This window comes from Bombus affinis, chromosome 16 (genome assembly GCF_024516045.1).
Source record: "Bombus affinis isolate iyBomAffi1 chromosome 16, iyBomAffi1.2, whole genome shotgun sequence".
NCBI classification, from domain to species: domain Eukaryota; kingdom Metazoa; phylum Arthropoda; class Insecta; order Hymenoptera; family Apidae; genus Bombus; species Bombus affinis.
The window spans coordinates 3,889,735-3,907,617 of NC_066359.1; the positions used below are offsets into that span (position 1 = coordinate 3,889,735).

The window sequence follows — 17,883 nt, forward strand, 5'->3', positions numbered from 1 at the left end:
GAAAAGAAGAGCGAATCGGGTTCACGAGGAGAATTCTTTGACGGTGGACCAACAGCCACCCCATACAGATGGTCTCCCCCGTAAATAGTGGCTCTACCATCGCGTTCCAACCGAGATATCGATCCAAGTTCCTATCTCACCCTCGATCGAATTGCGTTCCAAAAATTTCTTTCATACCATTCCGTCTTCTAATCGCTATTCTTCAGGATTATTAACATAATATAGCCGTAATCTAACTTCCTTTGCGACAAGTGGCCACGTCGTACAGTTTTATTTGCTCTTTTAGAGATCGATAGTAGATCGACTAGCTTTTCTATTCGGTTCGTGGCATATTACTGTTTGTTTATTTTAAGTCCCAGGCGTATCTTGTTTCGGAACCAGACCCAGCTGACCGCAGCCTGGCATCGTTTTCTCGTTTTATTCTCTTGCGTTACACGTCGACCTGGTATCGGTGGCGTGAATTAAGCGAGAAAAATCGACGCCATGAGGCGGATGCGCGCAGCTTCCAGAACGATCGGCCCGATTTTTTGGAATTAACCAAACGATCAAGATCCCCAAATTGTCTGGCCTATCGGAGCTATCTGTTTTCGTACGAATCTAACTTTTAAGAAATTTATGGACAAAATCTTGAAAGTTTCGTGCCTTTTCTAAACTAATATTTTAAGCTGCAGTTGCGAAAACCGTTTTGTGTACTAAAAAAGGAAGGAATTTGGAGTGGTAGCTTTAACTGGAAAGGACCACTTTTTTTAAAGTAAGAATGGAAGGATTCCTATGGATATAGCAACAGGTAGGGTTAAAAATAATTAATCGATAAATAATTGGAATTAATAGGATAAAGCTGACGATCAACGGTTTTACAGGAACGTGACGATAATAGAATTTTAGATGCGTCTCGATGCCTCACGTTGCTAGCCTCGCATCGAAATCCCCGAGCCACCCTCAACGCGAAAAAACGGTGCAGTTGCATGCTCAGTTTATAGTAAACCCTCCTATAGGAATATGTGACAGAATACTTGATGTAAAAAGAATTAAACACTTTTCGTGATATAAATTAAAGTTGAATGAAAGAAGGAGAGATTCATTTGCGAAAAGTATGTAATTGCAATTCTAGCTAAGTACAGCTTCATTTTTAAACAGTTCTATAATTTGGAAATTTTGTTTGCAATAAAAAAGAAGGTAAGAAGTTTTCATGAAAAAAAAAAAAATACAAAGGAATTTTGTCAAAAGTCACTTTTTCATTATCATTGACCAAACGGATCAATGATACAATCAGAAAGTCTCCATAGCACAGTTCATATAACGATCCACAAATTTTAACAACTCTGAAATCCTTTTACCTGTCATTAAAGCTGATCATATCCTGCAGGATGATCTTACTCTCAGACGCCGTAGAAGAAAAGTGGAAGACAACTGATCGGTCCTCTATCATAGCCAGTCACCACTGTAAACACCAGCACATGCACTGAGGAGGTATATAAGTCCTCCGAATATCGATATCAGCCCTCAAAATCGAATGACGAACGCGGGATCACCGGCGATCGCGCACTGGACGTAGCTTGGACGTGTCGACGCCGACGCATTCGAAGAAAACCATCACTAAAACCCCCATGACGTGTGGAACTGCTATAGATCCTGGAAATGATCGAAAGGAGAAGCAACGGGCGTAAAATTGACAAATGGAAATAAACATGGTAAACGAGGAAGACACGCGAGAACGTCGACGAGGAGAGCCACGAAGGTTTGCAACGAGCATGGGACTCTGGACACGACTGATCGAGTGACCGAGGGGGTAGCATTGTAAGAATACCCCTCCTCGTGTGCTTGTATAGAATTACGTGTGTTGATCGCACATACAGCCTGATACAGCTCTCTCCGTCCCCTTGGTTCGCGGCAAAAGGGAGCATGAAGGGAGAAGAGTGGCTCTCCGTTCTCCCTTCCCCTCCGTTGCCTCTCCTACAGCCTTTCACCGTGTGTATACCCACCCCTGCGTACCCCTGTCCCCCGGCCCCCTTCGAGGCGTCCTCTCTCGCGTGCGTGAATCATGCATATCGATTTTCTTTCGTTAGTACGTCGTTCGGTAGTCGTTGCCCGGCTGTGTACGCCTCTGACGATGCGTTTCCCCTCTTCTTTCGCGCGGAGAGAGCCCGGGGGCCGACCGCTGCTCTGGAACCCCTTCTGAAAATGCGCTAGACGCACCACCGCCAATTCTTTTCGCCACAATGGATAGAGGAGGTTCTTTTTCAGCGGCCTGGTGGCTGAACCATGATCTGGATTAGATTGGAGGTTCCGGGTTCAGGAGGTTGAGAAGCATGGGATTCCTTAGGGGTAAGAGGTCCCTCCAACCCTCTACTAGAGTAATCTGCATCAAAAGTAGGAGGAACGTCTTTGACAATTGAAAATTCCCAAAATTGTGCAAATGATAAAGTGATATATACAGCAGAGCAGGCAAGGAAGTATTTGTTAGAGGTTAATCCAACTTTATTTTTAGACGTTTAAAAGGATCGTCATTAGGAGAACTATTAAGAAATTCAAGGAAGGAAGTTGATGATGAAGAGGCTGATGAATGAAGAGAAATTTGTAAGGACTAAAATGGCCCGGTCTGGTCCGGCCCCCACCCCTTCTTCGGAAGCTGAAAGCCCTCAGAGAGACCCCCTCTTTTTGCACGGGCAAAATGTCCCCGTATGAGGCGAACAACGATGTGAACGATGAGACGATGCTCTTGTACCCGGCCCCCTCTTTTTTTCCTAATATACTTCCCCTAGTCTCGCAGCAGCAGGCCTTCGATAATAAAGTTTCTTTGTTTTTGCTCACTCTTTTCTCTCTTCTTGTCGCGAGTGCCCCCGCCTCCCAATGCTATTACTAATGGCCAGGGTTAATTGATTCGTAGTAATTAACTAGTTTCTTTGTCGCGGCTTTTCAAATACGAGCCCGGTTAATCTCTTCGATCTTCCAGCATAGCTAACAGAATTAATAATCCATATTTGGCCATGAAAACTTGGAAACTTCCGACTTTGCGGAAGAGTTACCATACGATAAATCTCACTCTATACTTGCAATTCTTTTTCATGCAAAATGTTTATCCTTGTTCTTGGAAAAGTATTAATTTTGTTTTAATCTAATTTGAAAAATTATATATGTTTCAGAGAAAAAATATATTTTTATTTTTAGGTGGAAAAAAAATCGAGGCTCGCTGAATCTTTCTGGGAATGTAGTAGATATGAACTCCCATAATTTTTCTATAGAGAGAAAAGGTAGGGATGTGAAAAGAGAGTAAATAGTATGGATTTATAAACAATTCCTTTAATAATAAGTAAACGATGACAGATATGGCGCTTCAACACGATAGAAATAACGTTCATGTATATATACAATTGTACGACATTTACAACAATTTTACACTATCGTTAAGAATAATTACATTCGTTAACGACAGGGGAATTAAATTAAGATTTTACAAACTTATAGCTGTCCGAAGAAATTCTTCAAAGAAATTCGAATAAATAGAAACTTAGTTTTACTTGCTTTTGTCCTTGCTACGTGTAGGTTTGAAATGGCACGATACATTGAAGATCTTTCGGCGAATTAAGTATTGTATCTTCGCGACGGTTTGTACATTAAAGAATAACATCATCATGAAAAAGTTGGTCTTCTAGTACACGTGTAAAAAGTGTTCATTTATGAAGTACATTGCTAAAATGCAAATTGGAATGCATAATCTTCTTAAATACGCGTGTCTCTACGAGAAATTCGAGAGATTTGTGAAACGTTCCGTAACCTACCAGCAAAACTCGATTAAAGTGCTCGAATTAATTCGTGTAAATAGTTTATTAGACTTATTTGGCCACTGGATTACTGCGCTTATTTTACTCGAATATACATATTAATAGAAATTGAGAGTATGATTTAGAAATTCTTTTTCTCTACAGAACTTTCAAATTGTTCCCAGTTTGAAAAATGACTACTTCCATCTTTCCTTCTCTTGTTTATTGCAATGAAATTGGCTGCTCGAGATAATAATGTACATAATCACTTTATCCCTAACAAGATTTTAGGTAATCTTCCAGTTGAGCTTCGATTAAGGAAATTCGTCCTTTGTATTTTACAATTCATCTATAAATAAAATTTATAGGCATGAGTATTGGTTCCCCTAACTTCCTCTATAAAATATTTACTCGACAATATGATTTCTCCTCTCATTCATTTTTGAGAAATCAACTGCTCACTCAAGAGCTGGTAAACAGTCATTCTCCATTTCACAATTCTGTTCAAAGTCTTTGGTGCAGATAGTATTCGATGAAGAGATTCATAGGCGTTCCTAACTCCACAATACGCTGAATAGAATTATCAAATCTTATGTTTTCTGAAAGTTTCTTTGTTGTAACCTTGGTGAAACCGAGTAGAGTTTTCGGAAAATGTCCACTAAGTTGTTCTGAGGGAACAGAGTCTCTACAATTCCTTCTAGAAGTGCGTACAGAAGTCTTCTGTTGAGCACAGGTCGCTGGAACAACTCAAACACTCTCAGAAGGCCTCTTCTAGTTGTTTCACTACCAATGATATGTTTCAACTCATCCGAAAGACAGGATAAAAGTGCAACCTTGGCTGCTACCCTTGTCCTGTTCTTCGTTTCTGCATCCCTGGGTGGTTTCTTTTCGGCTTTAATTCCGTTTGGCCAGAAACTGTTCCTGTACAGTCGAATAATTAGCCAAATAACGTTAATTAGTTAATTCCATGTGACAAAATATAGGGTTACTTACTTAAATAATTTTAAGTAACCAGCTACCCTGGCTGGACTCGTTAATAGGGAAACGTACTCGACTATTCTTCGATTTACTATGTCGCCAAACATAGTGCGAATGATCTGTCTGAGTAACGTTATTATTCGTCGTCTGAGCCATTGATTTCTCACTTTTAAGTCGAAGATTTCATCCATCAATAGTAGCATTATTCGTAAGGGAATGTTGTCGTTGGTCTAAAATAATATAAAATTAAAATGTGCTTCATATTTAAATATCATGTGGTTACTACATACTGATCTAAAAGGCAAATAAGCACCTCCACATCCAGACTAGCACTAACTTTGGTGTTCTCATAGAAGGCATTGGGTTTCTTTGGATTGCCAAAAAATTTGCTTATATTGTCCATAACTCCATCTACCGTATTTAGCATATTATCCGGCATAGTTTTCACTGCCTGAGTTACTGTTTTCATTGACGTTTTCAATGGATTCATCAGAGTATCTATCTGTATTAAATCGAGGATTAAATACCTTGTATAATCCTCTTACAATCTTACCTGTATATACAGAGTGTACCAGGCAAACAGAACACTTTAAATAAAATATCATGCATTTAATTACTATTATCATTTAATACAAAATTCCTATATTTTTTCTATTTTCAATTGATTTAAAGACACCGCTTGTTCCAGTTGACTAAAACACCCTGTATAATGATTATAATTACCGTTTTAGATATCTGTCCACCAGTAACACCTTTATCGTAATCTCCCTGCTCCAAAAAGTTCAATAACAAATTCTGTAGACCCATATGTCCTTCGACGACAGCTGGTTTCGTTAATTGATACAACCAGGCGTTCAGCATCAACATTCTTCTTTCCAAAACGGTTCTTTCCATATTATGAAAAGCCTTCTTCGCTGGAAAAGGAATTTTCGCCAAATCGTAGTACTTTTCTTTAATCTTTTGATGAAGATTGTAAAAATCAGAGTATCTCCTATAAATGTGCCACTTCTCTTGATAACCGGAATCGTAATTCTTGGTAACGGCTACTGCGTAGATACCATAAGTTTTCCCACGATCATTTACTATTCCAGTCTCGATAATCTTGGCCGTAATTTCGAATTTTCCCTGTTGCAACTTCTTAATGGCATTCTGATCATAAGTGTTCTCATCTAATTTAACAAATTGTTCTGAATTCGATTCCAGATAGAAAGAGACATCTTTACCCTCGCTAATGTTGTCCGTATCAATGCTAATCGCCTTCCTCATACTCTTCATGGTTCTAATGTTGATCGAAGAATCTGATTCAACCGGTCTGTCCTCGTTTGGCTCCACGATACTGGCCAAACTCGTCGAAGAGTTAGATTTCGATTTACTATCTTTTAATTCAGCCGGTTTAGTATCCTCAGTTTTGTATATTTCAGACATCTCATCCAGAGTCTCCAGTTCGTTATTCGTACTCGACAAACTGATACTATCCAAAGATTTTGTATCTTCTTCAGATGTTGGATCTTTCAAAAGATCTAATTCCGCGAGAAGTTTTACGTAAGCCTTGGATTTTTTAAAACCCGGCAAAAATCGATCCTCGTTTTGTAATTTTTCGTAGCAACAAGCTCTAAGATCGTCGAACCATATTTCTTTCACAGACTCAGTTTTTATTCTGGTTAACAAAGTCTTTACCAAGGCATCGTCCAGTTGTAACTTTGGAGATGCCTTGTCGCTGAGGTACTGCTGGTAGATTTTGATAGCTGCTTCCTTTAAATTTTCCAGATCTGTATTTTTACGCTTGGTACCTATGAGACTAGGAGTTGCTTGAGCCGCATGCAACTTCTGCAATTCTATGTTGGATATCTGTTGCTCTGCCGATACCCTCCAGCCATAGATATTTAGATAAAAGAACAGGTACGATTCTGCATTTATGGAGGTCATGTAGTCGATGAAGTAACTCAACGCGATATTATTCTTCAATAGCTCATCTAGGGGTAAATTCACTAACTTCTGTCCAGGTATCAGTAGCCTGTTCCAATCGGGCTGAGTACCGATTAAGTCGGTCTCTGACTCTAGTCCTTCCTGCATCCCGATAATCCTGGTTTCCAAAATCTTCTTTACATAGAGTAAACTATTCAATTGTTGTTTCACCGACAGATCATCCTCTCCTCCAGAATCCTTAGAACGAAGATGAGCTATTTCTTTACAAACTATATTTTTCGTCGCCGTTAATTCATCTAAGCTATCCGTCACTCTGATCACCGTTAAAAACACATCGCTGGGTAAGCCACCTTCTTTAGCGCACTGAAAATGCAAAATTATAAGCATAATTCGTTTCCTGCTGTTTAAAACAATCTTATAATATAATATATAATCTTATAATATACTTACCAGCCATATACACGCCTGATTAATATAATCAGGATCGGAGAATAGATCCAACAATGGTTTAATAATCACATTCACTAATAACTCCCTTAAAATAAATCTTACAGTCAAACAATCGAAGTCTCCTTTTGGTAATACAAGATATAATAGAATTTCAGATATCTCTCCCAAAAATTCAAGTTCCTGAGTGCTATTAGTGCACACCAGGTCCCTGCAGATTAAATCGTTTTCCATTTGCACCTCCAGGTCGAAAAATATCTTTTCCAGCGATTCCTCTTCTTTCTCCTCGTTACTTTCGATTGGTTCCGTGAGGGAAGATAAATTGGGAATGTAGAACTTAGACTGGGAATACCAAGAGACGTCTGTTTCACTTTTATTTCGTCTATGCGTGGGTGTCTTCTTAGGTGTGCCACTAGAAGTACTTGAGCTGGCACTACCTTTCTGCAGTTTCTTGGCTCGAAGCTGTTTTATCCTCGCTCTTGCCTGTCGATAGAGCCTAACATGGGAAGCTGCATCATCCACGAGGCGCGTGGTTAAGTATGGTACCCAATCTACACCTTTCACCCTAATGAAAAGATGATTTTCTTAAAAGGGAATGAAGCAAAAAAGATTTATCGAATTGTATGCTTTATGTACCGATTTGCAATGTTAATTGCTATCTTCTGAGCAGTGTCCCGAACAGAATATATAAACTCCTCGTCGTCTGTAATAATGCTGTACCATGGTTCCACATAATCTCTGATAACGAAATCTAATATTTCCTACATAGGGGGAAGTCGCAAATCGTATGTTACTCTTATTATATATATTATATATTATTATATACTATATAATATATTTCATGTTGGGGTACACAAAGGCAATAAAAGTTCTTAAATCGACTATGTACTTGCAGGGATTCATCAATAATACGGCTCCCAGTGATTCTTCTATCTAAAGTAAAAGTCATCTTCTGGGTGGATAGATCTAGAATATACTAAAACAAAAAGAAATGCATCTTTAAGCACCATGGTAATCAATCCAATCGTATTGTTTAATATGTATTCACCTGCCGTAACTTTTCAGTCTTCTTGTTTAAGTCTTCCCTTTCAGACTTAACTGCATTGTCAAGATTTGCACCATATGTTCTATATATACATGTGATTATTCTACAACAAAATTAAATGGATAGAAATATCAATGTTTTCAACATCAAGATCTTAAAAGCAAATGAATCATACCCTAAAATTAAGGCTAGCAGACAAATAAACAGCTTCAGGATCATTCCAATTCCAATAATATATATGAGTAGAGCAGCCGCAACTCCAAGAAGTCCATATAGTGGAACGTTCATCTGTAAAAATTTGAAGCTGCTTAAATGATCATTAGCAAAGAAGATGTCAGAATAAGATGGCAATATCACAAGAATGTTTAATAATAACTTCTGATTCAAGATAATCGAAAAAGAATATACATTACTGGAAATTTCCTATTCGATGGTCCTTATCAATGATCGGACGTGAAATATAGTTCTCTTCTCGCATTATCGCGAGATTGAGTTTTCATAAAGAATTTTTATGAATTCTTACTGGACACATTAAGTTTCACTCAAATGTCACTCTCCACTTTAACTTATCGAATCGACTTAATAATGATACCATATAGTGTATCATTCAACAATTGTCACATTGACGTTTGCATCACAAATCGGAAGTCCAGGTTTGAGTAAATAGACAGAAGAATAGACAGTGACAGGAGATTGTGGAGGATCTCCCAAAATGGAAATTTCATGGGATAGATATAATTTTGATAGAAATGTTGGAGCAGAATTATTTGATGAACCAGTGCGTGCCCAGTAAAGAATTTGCGCACATCAAAACAGAAATAAACATCGACGAAGCAATATGTTCCGTCTGCTACAGTAAAGTCGATCATTGCACACGCGCGGGCGCCATTCTTGAGCCCCTACCTTTGGATTGCCGGATAAACGGTCGTGTACATACAACTATGCACATATTGCGGTCCTCGTACGATTCATCGCACGAAACTGGTCAGCTAACCAACAGTTTATTTACATCTTTACAGGCGAACATTAATCCAGCAAATACGTCCGACGACATGTCTGGTTAATTCCATATGTGGATGTTAGGGGCGCTTCCGCGCGCCAACTTTATACATCCTACGTAATTACTTAATTCTTTACAAGTTACAGTGACTCACGAAAATCTTAACTCGAGTAATAGATTCATCAAATATCCTATCTAGTTAAGAGTGAACAAAATAAAATATAGGAAGATAAAAACGATTCAAAATACTACTTCAAATCTTCCTTTCCTTTCAAACTGTTTTACCCATGTCTCACTTTTTTTTGTTTTTCCGCGGAAAAATTATTCTGCGCAGTAAGATGCGCAGTTGTAATGTTCTGTGGCATCTTTTCATGCAACAGTCACGGAGCGTTAAGTCACTATATACTAATATTGCCAACCTTAACATACAATAACGAACAAAATTCTTATAGGAATAATAGAGATCTTTAACTTTTATATTATGTACATTATTTCCAGCCAATTAGATGGAAGGTCAAAAAATTTCAAACTTAAATTTGTCAACGTCTACGTTGACCAGTTACCAGGATTTTCGGTGTTTGAAAAGTAAATATGCTGGAAAGAAGTTTTTTTATAAAATTAGTTATTTAGAGAATTGTGAAAGAATTACTGGAGCAGATAAACGTTGAATTACACGAAATTGTGTAAAAATTGTAGCTTAAGTGCTTGCTACATATTCCAAAGGTACATATAAACTTTAACACATATAAATAGAATAACGTTCTTAAGTTTTTTTTATTATCCTCGCGCTTTTTTTGTAGATTGTGTTTGAATAATATCCACCTTACGGTAGTTTGTTGTAATACTTATTTGAAAATTTAATCCATGAATTCAAATTTTTTTGATATGATGGACAACTGTTGTGCTCCACAGTGGGCAGATTTTACACGTAGTCCTCAGGTTTGTTGTGATAGTTATTTTGAAAAAGAACACGAGGTACATGATCCTCAAATACTTTTGAAATCTTCCATTAATTCCACTTCATCTTCCTCATATACGCAAGAAAGCAAAACTGAGCAATCTGTCGATGAAACAAAGTTTGATGACAGTCTAGAACCAGAAACTTCTGCACATTATAGTATAGCATATTTTATACCTCATGAAAATAAAATGCATTCTGTAGAGAAAATTAAGGAAGATCATCAATTAGATAGAGCTATGGAAGACTTAAAGCTAGATGAAAGGTCCAGCAAGATTCATCAGACATGGAATATATCAATAACAGATCTGGCTGCTGAATTTAAAGTATCAATGGCAAATCATAAAATTAAAAAGGCTGTGCCTGAGAGGATTAAGCAGCGTATGTTACAGGCAAAGAATACAGTTTTTGGTAAGTCTTCATTGAAAGATGTTCAGGCAAATGATATGGAAAAGAAAAGTGCTTTACAAACTGCATTTGCAAAAAATGAAGATAAATTAGTAATAAAATCAAAGGTTAATACTTCAACTTCAGAAAAAAATAATCTTTCAGAGAAAAGATTATCTTATAAAATTGTATCACTTTCAAAAAGAGAATCCAATTTATTTAATAAAAAACGACACTCATTGGGTAAATCGCAACCAAAGGTACTTACTTGTCAATATCGTATCACGAGGATGGTAAAGAACCGAAAACGTTCAAATCAGTTTGTAAGTTTAGCAGAGGCGATTTCTAAGTTTCAAAATGGAACACCCCAGAGATTCCGTACTCTCAGTAACAAGGATATGAAGCCTGGTCCATTAATGAAATTGAAACGATCACCGCTGAAGCTCACTTATCCAGTTTCTCCTGCATTAAGATGCAAACAGAGAACAAGAAGAGGTAATATCTTGAGTCAGCAAGAAAGAGAGGAGTTGGAGATTAAAGAAATGAAGAAGCATCAAATCAAAGCAAATCCTGTACCAATTAATATCTTAAAGGGTCGATCAGTGTTGAAAAAAGTGCCTAAAAAACCAACTACAGTTACGGAAGAGTTTCATTTGACTCAGTCTAAGAGAATACGTCATACAGCAGGACCATCCCTAAATTTGCAACAGAATACAAATGCCAAGGAACACAAAAAGGTTGTTCCCATCACTCGTTCCACCAGTAGCTCAAGTGTTTCCTCTAAGAAGGAAAATCCTTGTGTAGAAGTTATTGCAGCTAACACAAAGAACACAAAATTCAATTTTAATACCCGTAATAAGGAATTTCAGATAAGAAAGGAAGAAAAATTGAAAAATTTACACACTCAGGAAATAAATAAAGTAAAGACAGAGTTTCATGCGAAACCTGCACCTAAATTTTTAAAGCCAACAAATACAGTTAAAGAGCAGAGTTCAAAGAGGAGAACAGTAGCTACATGTCCATTTAGTTTTGAAGAAAGAAACAAATTCCTTGCTAAGAAGAAAGAGGAATTTATTAAGCAGTTGGAGGAACAGGATAAAAAGGTTAGAGTATTCCATGCCAATCCTGTTCCAAGTTTTAAACCTGTTGTAATTCATGGTTTATCTAAAGATAATATACGAAGCAAGGACAAGGTATGTGGTTCTAAGGAACTTGGAACCAGACAAATAAAAAGTTACAGTAACCAAGAAAATAAGCAGCCTAATATTATGAACAATACATTAACGGACATAAGCACTAGAAAGAAGGAGACAGTAAATAGAACCAGCACAAGCTTAATAGATACTAAAAATAAAAAATTAAACAATGTTCAGAACAAGGTTGATAAAGTTGAATTAAATACAATGAAAAGAGTTCAAAAGAGGAACGAATTTGATGACAAGATTAAGAAGAGGGAGCAGGAATTTGGAGCAAAGAAAATCCAGGAAGAAAAGAATAAATTATTGAAAGAAAAAATGGAAAGAGCAGAGCTGCGCAAAATGGCAGAGGTGAAAGCTAGACCAATGCCAGTATATAAACCTATAAATATTGTAAAATCAACCAAGCCTATAACCAATCCACAAAGCCCTGCATTGGGAATTAGAAACAAAGCAAAAGCCGTTTCTTAATTTTAATCAACATACAGTATACAAGTTAATTATGTATTGACTATATGTAAGTAACACGACATGATTTGTTAGGTAATACTTCTTTGAGTTGTAGCAAATATTTGAACTCTCGTATACAGTATCATAATAAAGTAATTTTTTTATGGAGAATGGTGCAATCGAGCTTTGAATCACAATAAAAAAGCTGTATCTTTTTTTTTGTAATTTTGTATCTAAAACTGAAAATTTTTATTTTTACCGTTTAGATAATTTAAATGCTAAAAAACAAATTTAAAAAAAAAACTAAACAATTTATACATATTTACACTTAAAAATGACGATTGAATGTAATTAAATATTTCATGATTCGCTATAAATTCGAAAATAACTTGTATTAGCTAAATATGACATAAATAAGATTTGTTATTTCATTATTTTTTTTGATTTGCTGGATTACTTTTTTCAGATATATCTCTAATTGATAAGGATGTAAATGACTTTTTTAGTACTTCTCTTTTATATCACATAAAATATATATAATAAATTTATATACCAAGAATATTATATAGCTTCAACAACATAGTTTAATTTATTTCGAATGTACAAAGACCACACTATCATACATCTACTTTCTTTTGCTTCGCATCAGTCAGAGGAATAAAAAGTTCAGTTCTGGAGACAATTCAATCGATTAAAAATGCTATCATTAACAACTTTAACACCACAATCAGCAGGAATATTTCTTTTTTATGAATTTCAAATGTTCCAGTTATCTTTATCATTCTATTCAGCATACAATCTAATATCGATTTTTTAGATACGACAATACGATATAAAAAATTAAAAAAGTTTATCAAGATTTCACAGTAGACGATCGATAGTAGAAAATGAATATTGTAGATTGGTTGCTTCCATTCGAAATTCTAGCTTTAACTATTAACACGGTTCTCATAGGAGTTATAAATATTTTGTATCTGTAGAAATATCGTTTATAAATTATTCGATGTAACACAAAAATTACACTCATTGACGTACGCAATGTTTTAATTGACCCGTATATCATAAATTATTCTGAATAACTATTATACGGTTATCTTCAAGTTTCCATCGAAGTTGCTCCAATGAGCAAAAACTAAAGTAACATGAAAGATTGTGCCTCAAAAAATAAAGGCATGGAAAATATTTAATTCCATTTATAATACACGAGTCAGAATATTTTTCCTCAAAATAATATACATATTACGAATCGACTCCATAACTGTTCGCAAAATTAACGAAAAAATATTCGGTGTTTGAAATGCATTGAAAAGGCTGTTACTTCTTTTTCTTCGTTTTTTTCTCTTTTTCTTTCTTTTACTAAGAAATGCAGAATAATTGTTAGTGTCAAAAAAAAAAAAAAAAAAAAAATTAATGAAAGAAAAGAACGTGTTGAATATAAAACAGCGACTTCTTTTCACAGCAGTTTAGCGTATAATTAATCCAAATATGGCATCCCAATGCCAAAAGACCATTGCACAGCGGTGGCCATTTTGGAATGCCATACTTGTATGCAGTATTGTACAATTAAAAATCAATTAAAATCATGGTAAAATCCGCGTAACGATTACTATATGTACGTGTTCCGTTCGCATAAATTATATTTCAATGCGTTAAGTAGTATCTCATGTTGTGTGAGGCAACATCGGCACACGGTTCCCAGTGAATCGAAAAATGGCAGACTCATTGTACAGACCCCAAGAAGTCGTCCCGTCAAAGCTCCTTCAACAGAGCGGATTTTGCGTTTTTAAGTTTATCCAATCGCCTCTGTAAGTGAGAATTTGCCGTTTCCAGTTCTTCTACACGGCCTTGAGTCTCTCTGACCTATAAAAAACAGATTTTTTCCGATTTATCTGGCGAGAATGTTCAAATTAAATTACAAAGGATTAAAACTCGCAGAGAGTTTTCGCTTACTTCTCTTTGTAACTTTCTCTTTTCTACTTTCAATTCATCCTCCGCTTTTTCAGATGCCTCTGCTGCTGACTTATAACGTATTACTTGACTTTCTAGCCTGGCTACAGTAGCTTGCAAAGTAGACATATCTTGTTCAGCTTTTTGAAGCTTGAACTTGTAATCGGCCAAAAGCTTGTTTGCTTCACGTTGCACATCTTCGGAGTCTGATAAGCAACCTAGAAGAAACAATTATGAAATATGATTATAGATACACTAAACAATATAAAAGGAAATTTTATAATATGCTATAATATAAGTGCGGTGTATTTTATAGTAGGTATACAAACCTAATACTGAACCAGGCGATCTTTCGGATCTAATACGGTTTCTTGTCTCTTCTAGTTCCAATCTAAGATGTCGTATCTCATCTTGCAATTCTTTTTTTTCAGAAGCAAATTTTCTCAGCCGGACATCTATGATTTATGATAAAACATTCTCTCATATATCTTTTTATTTCAAAAATATTCTTCATCTTTTATAATTATGCATACCTAGTGAACCCTTTCCAGCGTTTTGCAATAATTCTGCTGCTTCTGTACTGACTAGTACTCTTCGTCTTGGACGTGGACCGTTCTCAATTTCATTATCTTCGTTTTCACTTCCTTCATCATCGACAATAACTAAACCGTTTTCCTAAAATAATTTTAGTTTTTCATTACAGAATTAAAATGAAAAGTACGACATATTTATTTGAGATTATCGCTTACTTACTTGTATAAGCGTATCTCTTTCTATTAATTGTGCATGGCATACATCTAACTCGTCTTTCAATGTTTGACTGAGTCTTTTTAACTGTTCAGACTCGCGATTCTTTTCTCTAAGTTCCCTACGAAGTTGTGCAACCGTCTCCTCTAGTTCCTCCAATTTGTCTTTCAATAGATCGACTTGATAAGCATACGAAGATTTTTCATTGTCTAACTGAGCATTGGCTATCATCGCCTTTCTAAATTTTTCTTCAAATTCTTTCAATTCTAACTGCAAAGGAAAAATTCGGAGGAAGGCTTGTATATATTTAAGTAAACGAACACATGGTGTTTTTTATCATAATGTGAACTGCATGATAAAAATGTTAGTACCCTGAGGTCTCTGCTTAGGCCAGCATCTTCCAGTGAATCTTCGGAAGATCTTCGACTGGATTGGAAATTGTTAGAATTCGTGAGGAGACGCGATGACCTCACAGAATCAGGTGTTACTCTCATTGTTCTATTCACATCAGCTGAAAAATTGCGAAAATAATGTGTTTTATTTCGTTTCTAACATTTTATGTAGATTTAATTTTTTCGAATAGATACCTGAACACATGTCATACACCCTATCTGCATTTTCCTCTGCCTCTTTCTGTTGTCTTTCTAACTCCCGCATTCGTATTTCTCTAGCTTCCGCTCTTGCCTGTCTTCTAGCAGCTAATCTAGCTTCTGCCTGAAAGTATGTATGGAAAATCCATCCTGTTACCAAAAACATAGTTTCACATTCAATTTATTATTAACACATTGACACATGATATAGAAACACTGTATTAGACACATGATATTAAAAATAACATGCGAGATTCTGATATCAATTTAGATCAACAAATACTTACTTTAATTTAGTCACAATTAAAAGATAAAATATTAATTAAAATAATACTTGTGACATATACTATATATAATATCTCACTTATTTAGTAATTGTCTCTACACATTCTTGTTTACAGATAAACTTATCAAGGAAGATATAAACCCCACCTACTACAAACATGCACACATTTAAGTACCGAAGGTCAAGCACACTTATAGCAACAATACTATCTTATTTTATTTCCTGTTAAGGCAACGAATACAGTTTAAAAATAATATAACAATTATAAAGTTCTTAATATCATCTTTTTCATAAACTCCACTCTGTTACATTATTATAAAATAATCAAGCCATACCTCCTTGGCTATCTGATCGAGAGCCTGATCCTCTGCTGAATGTCGTGCGGTTGTCCGCCTACGTCCAGCTATAGCAGACTCCATTTCAGTACTCAATGCTTTAATATATGTATTTTGCTTGAATATCAGGCAGACTTTTGCTAGGCAGATCCACGTCCTTCACCGTACAAGAAGACAAACCACCACACTAAAGGACAAAGGGACAATATGCTAGAGCTAGAAATATGTGAGCATGATTTAAAGCATGATTAATAGATGCATTATGACCAATTGAATATACTGTACAGATGGGAGAATGATGTTTGCAATGCAACCAGACATAAATGAAGCGTTAACGTTCAAACATTGCAAGGGTATTCATTCGTAATGACAAGTCATTCTGATAATGCCTTAACTCTTGCAAAGAATAATTTAGTGGTGTTACAGACTGCTAATAATTACTCATTATGCAACAAAAATGCTTTATATGTAGACAATGACGACGAATAGATAATGGAACGGTTATCACTCTGAATATTTTAAACGACTCAAAAGGAAAAATTACTGAATATCGATGTTAAAAAATTAGAAAATTTCGAAACTAAAGGCTGCAAAAGAAGAAACTTCGTACTTTTTCAACGAATTATAGGTTAACAATACCCGGCGACATGTGAAGGTTCAAAATAGAATTGTAAAAAGAATCTAGCACAGGTAAAAACGGTCTTCCGTCGTTCTAACGTTACAACGTTTTCACGCTAAGAATAACATCTCCATAGTGGGATCTAATAATGTATTTGTTCGGATCACTTTTATTGTGCTATAACGCGTCAAATGATTCCCCCATAAAAAATCGCGTTCGTCGTTAAGTCAGTGACGACGACGACGACGAAGACGACAACAACGAATGAGACACAGGATCACGAATCTAGAACAGAAACGAAATAAAGAGTCTGGCAATCGAGTTCGTACGTTCAACAATATATATTAAATAGACTTGCACACCCACACATAACGTCAGTCCGAATACATGCAAATAAGACCTTACTGTAGTCGTCAATCGTCTTTTTTCTCTCTCTCTCTCCCTCTCTCTCTCTTTCTCTCTCTCTCTTTTCTTTCGATTTCTTTTTTCTCTCTGTACAATTACGACTTCTCCTAAATGTTAAAAATCCTATGGTTAAAGGGACTTACGACGCGAGAAACGCTGTCAGCCAGCGGATAGGCGCATCTTTTTCTCAAAGGAGCCGCATGCAAAAATAAACTGGAGGACACTATAAATACAATCAATGGAAATCGGAAGAGTGAGCCACGATGACCATCTGCGGCCAGGGAATTAACTCGATGCGGTTTCCGTTCAGTTGATTCACGGTTCCATGGAATTTTCCAAGTTATCGTTGCAAATTAAGCTCACGCGACTTCACGGTCAAACCTTCTACCTCCTATAGGCGAAAGCTTGTAAAAACAGTGCGTGCAGTCGCACTTAAATATAGCGGAAGACACATTTTTCGATCGAATAGCCTGGATGGTGATGCATGCGAATGCAAAAGCACACTGTGCGCCGCGCCTCGAATCACCGAAATTGGTGGAGTCATCTGTATATTATAGCGCTAACGTTAGTATTCCTATCGGCAATACAGTCTCTTACAAATCGTAATCTTGCTTATCTTAAGCAAATTTGTTGTACATATTGTTCTAGGTACGCAAGATTAAATGAATTATTTGGTTTAGTATGCAGAAGAAACTTGTCTAAACTAATCCTTTTCATACAACCAGTTCGATAAATTTGACTTCATCTCTTATATCAGCATGGACATTTCTATATACATATATTATATAGGTAACTTATAAACCGTA

The 17,883-nt window shown here is 36.1% G+C and overlaps 3 protein-coding genes and 2 long non-coding RNA genes across 10 annotated transcripts; 3 read left to right on the plus strand and 2 right to left on the minus strand.

The window, feature by feature from the left end:
- Positions 1 to 610: 610 nt before the first annotated feature.
- Positions 611 to 2,092, plus strand: LOC126925468 (uncharacterized). Its single transcript, XR_007713942.1, has 3 exons — positions 611 to 787; positions 861 to 955; positions 1,367 to 2,092. It is a non-coding gene; the product is annotated as an uncharacterized LOC126925468 (long non-coding RNA).
- An 8-nt stretch (positions 2,093 to 2,100) lies between these two features.
- LOC126925463 (uncharacterized) lies at positions 2,101 to 2,810 on the plus strand. The gene is made up of 2 exons (XR_007713937.1): positions 2,101 to 2,325; positions 2,489 to 2,810. It is a non-coding gene; the product is annotated as an uncharacterized LOC126925463 (long non-coding RNA).
- A 470-nt stretch (positions 2,811 to 3,280) lies between these two features.
- LOC126925437 (sorting nexin-13-like) lies at positions 3,281 to 9,210 on the minus strand. Of its 2 annotated transcripts, none has more exons than XM_050740983.1 (10): positions 9,061 to 9,210; positions 8,333 to 8,445; positions 8,161 to 8,260; positions 8,002 to 8,088; positions 7,749 to 7,873; positions 7,116 to 7,677; positions 5,463 to 7,028; positions 5,053 to 5,241; positions 4,755 to 4,969; positions 3,281 to 4,682 (listed from the first exon to the last, which is right to left on the minus strand). In XM_050740983.1, the coding sequence occupies exons 2-10, from the start codon at positions 8,443 to 8,445 to the stop codon at positions 4,352 to 4,354; spliced, it is 3,288 nt and encodes a 1,095-aa protein (XP_050596940.1). In that variant the 5' UTR covers positions 9,061 to 9,210; the 3' UTR covers positions 3,281 to 4,351. The 2 variants fall into 2 exon arrangements, with proteins under 2 accessions (XP_050596940.1, XP_050596941.1); XM_050740984.1 differs by lacking the exon at positions 9,061 to 9,210 and adding an exon at positions 8,571 to 8,986.
- Positions 9,176 to 15,995, plus strand: LOC126925442 (targeting protein for Xklp2-like). Of its 2 annotated transcripts, none has more exons than XM_050740992.1 (3): positions 9,176 to 9,274; positions 9,656 to 9,880; positions 9,958 to 13,317. In XM_050740992.1, exon 3 carries the CDS (start codon positions 10,022 to 10,024, stop codon positions 12,167 to 12,169), a length of 2,148 nt encoding a protein of 715 aa, XP_050596949.1. In that variant the 5' UTR covers positions 9,176 to 9,274; positions 9,656 to 9,880; positions 9,958 to 10,021; the 3' UTR covers positions 12,170 to 13,317. The 2 variants fall into 2 exon arrangements, with proteins under 2 accessions (XP_050596949.1, XP_050596948.1); XM_050740991.1 differs by lacking the exon at positions 9,176 to 9,274 and adding an exon at positions 15,834 to 15,995 and having other exon boundaries at positions 9,320 to 9,880; positions 9,958 to 12,215.
- On the minus strand, positions 12,710 to 17,612 carry LOC126925452 (leucine-rich repeat flightless-interacting protein 2). 4 transcript variants are annotated; one of them, XM_050741010.1, is made up of 10 exons: positions 17,221 to 17,612; positions 16,664 to 16,957; positions 16,054 to 16,240; positions 15,430 to 15,556; positions 15,214 to 15,353; positions 14,849 to 15,112; positions 14,629 to 14,770; positions 14,425 to 14,550; positions 14,099 to 14,313; positions 12,710 to 14,008 (listed from the first exon to the last, which is right to left on the minus strand). In XM_050741010.1, exons 3-10 carry the CDS (start codon positions 16,135 to 16,137, stop codon positions 13,898 to 13,900), a joined length of 1,209 nt encoding a protein of 402 aa, XP_050596967.1. In that variant the 5' UTR covers positions 16,138 to 16,240; positions 16,664 to 16,957; positions 17,221 to 17,612; the 3' UTR covers positions 12,710 to 13,897. The 4 variants fall into 4 exon arrangements, with proteins under 4 accessions (XP_050596967.1, XP_050596966.1, XP_050596969.1 ...); XM_050741009.1 differs by lacking the exon at positions 16,664 to 16,957; XM_050741012.1 differs by lacking the exons at positions 16,054 to 16,240; positions 16,664 to 16,957.
- Positions 17,613 to 17,883: the final 271 nt, after the last annotated feature.

Bases quoted from the DNA above. Each gene is read 5' to 3' on its own strand.
- LOC126925437 (XM_050740983.1), bottom strand. From the start codon at position 8,445: ATGAACGTTCCACTATATGGACTTCTTGGAGTTGCGGCTGCTCTACTC. The intron at 8,261-8,332 runs GTATGATTCATT...ATTTTGTTGTAG, and splicing joins CTGCTAGCCTTAATTTTAGG to AATAATCACATGTATATATA. The intron at 4,683-4,754 runs GTAAGTAACCCT...TCGACTGTACAG, and splicing joins GGTTACTTAAAATTATTTAA to GAACAGTTTCTGGCCAAACG.
- LOC126925442 (XM_050740992.1), top strand. From the start codon at position 10,022: ATGAATTCAAATTTTTTTGATATGATGGACAACTGTTGTGCTCCACAG.
- LOC126925452 (XM_050741009.1), bottom strand. From the start codon at position 16,137: ATGGAGTCTGCTATAGCTGGACGTAGGCGGACAACCGCACGACATTCA. The intron at 15,113-15,213 runs GTACTAACATTT...TTTCCTTTGCAG, and splicing joins GCCTAAGCAGAGACCTCAGG to TTAGAATTGAAAGAATTTGA. The intron at 14,009-14,098 runs GTAAGCGAAAAC...TGTTTTTTATAG, and splicing joins AGAGAAAGTTACAAAGAGAA to GTCAGAGAGACTCAAGGCCG.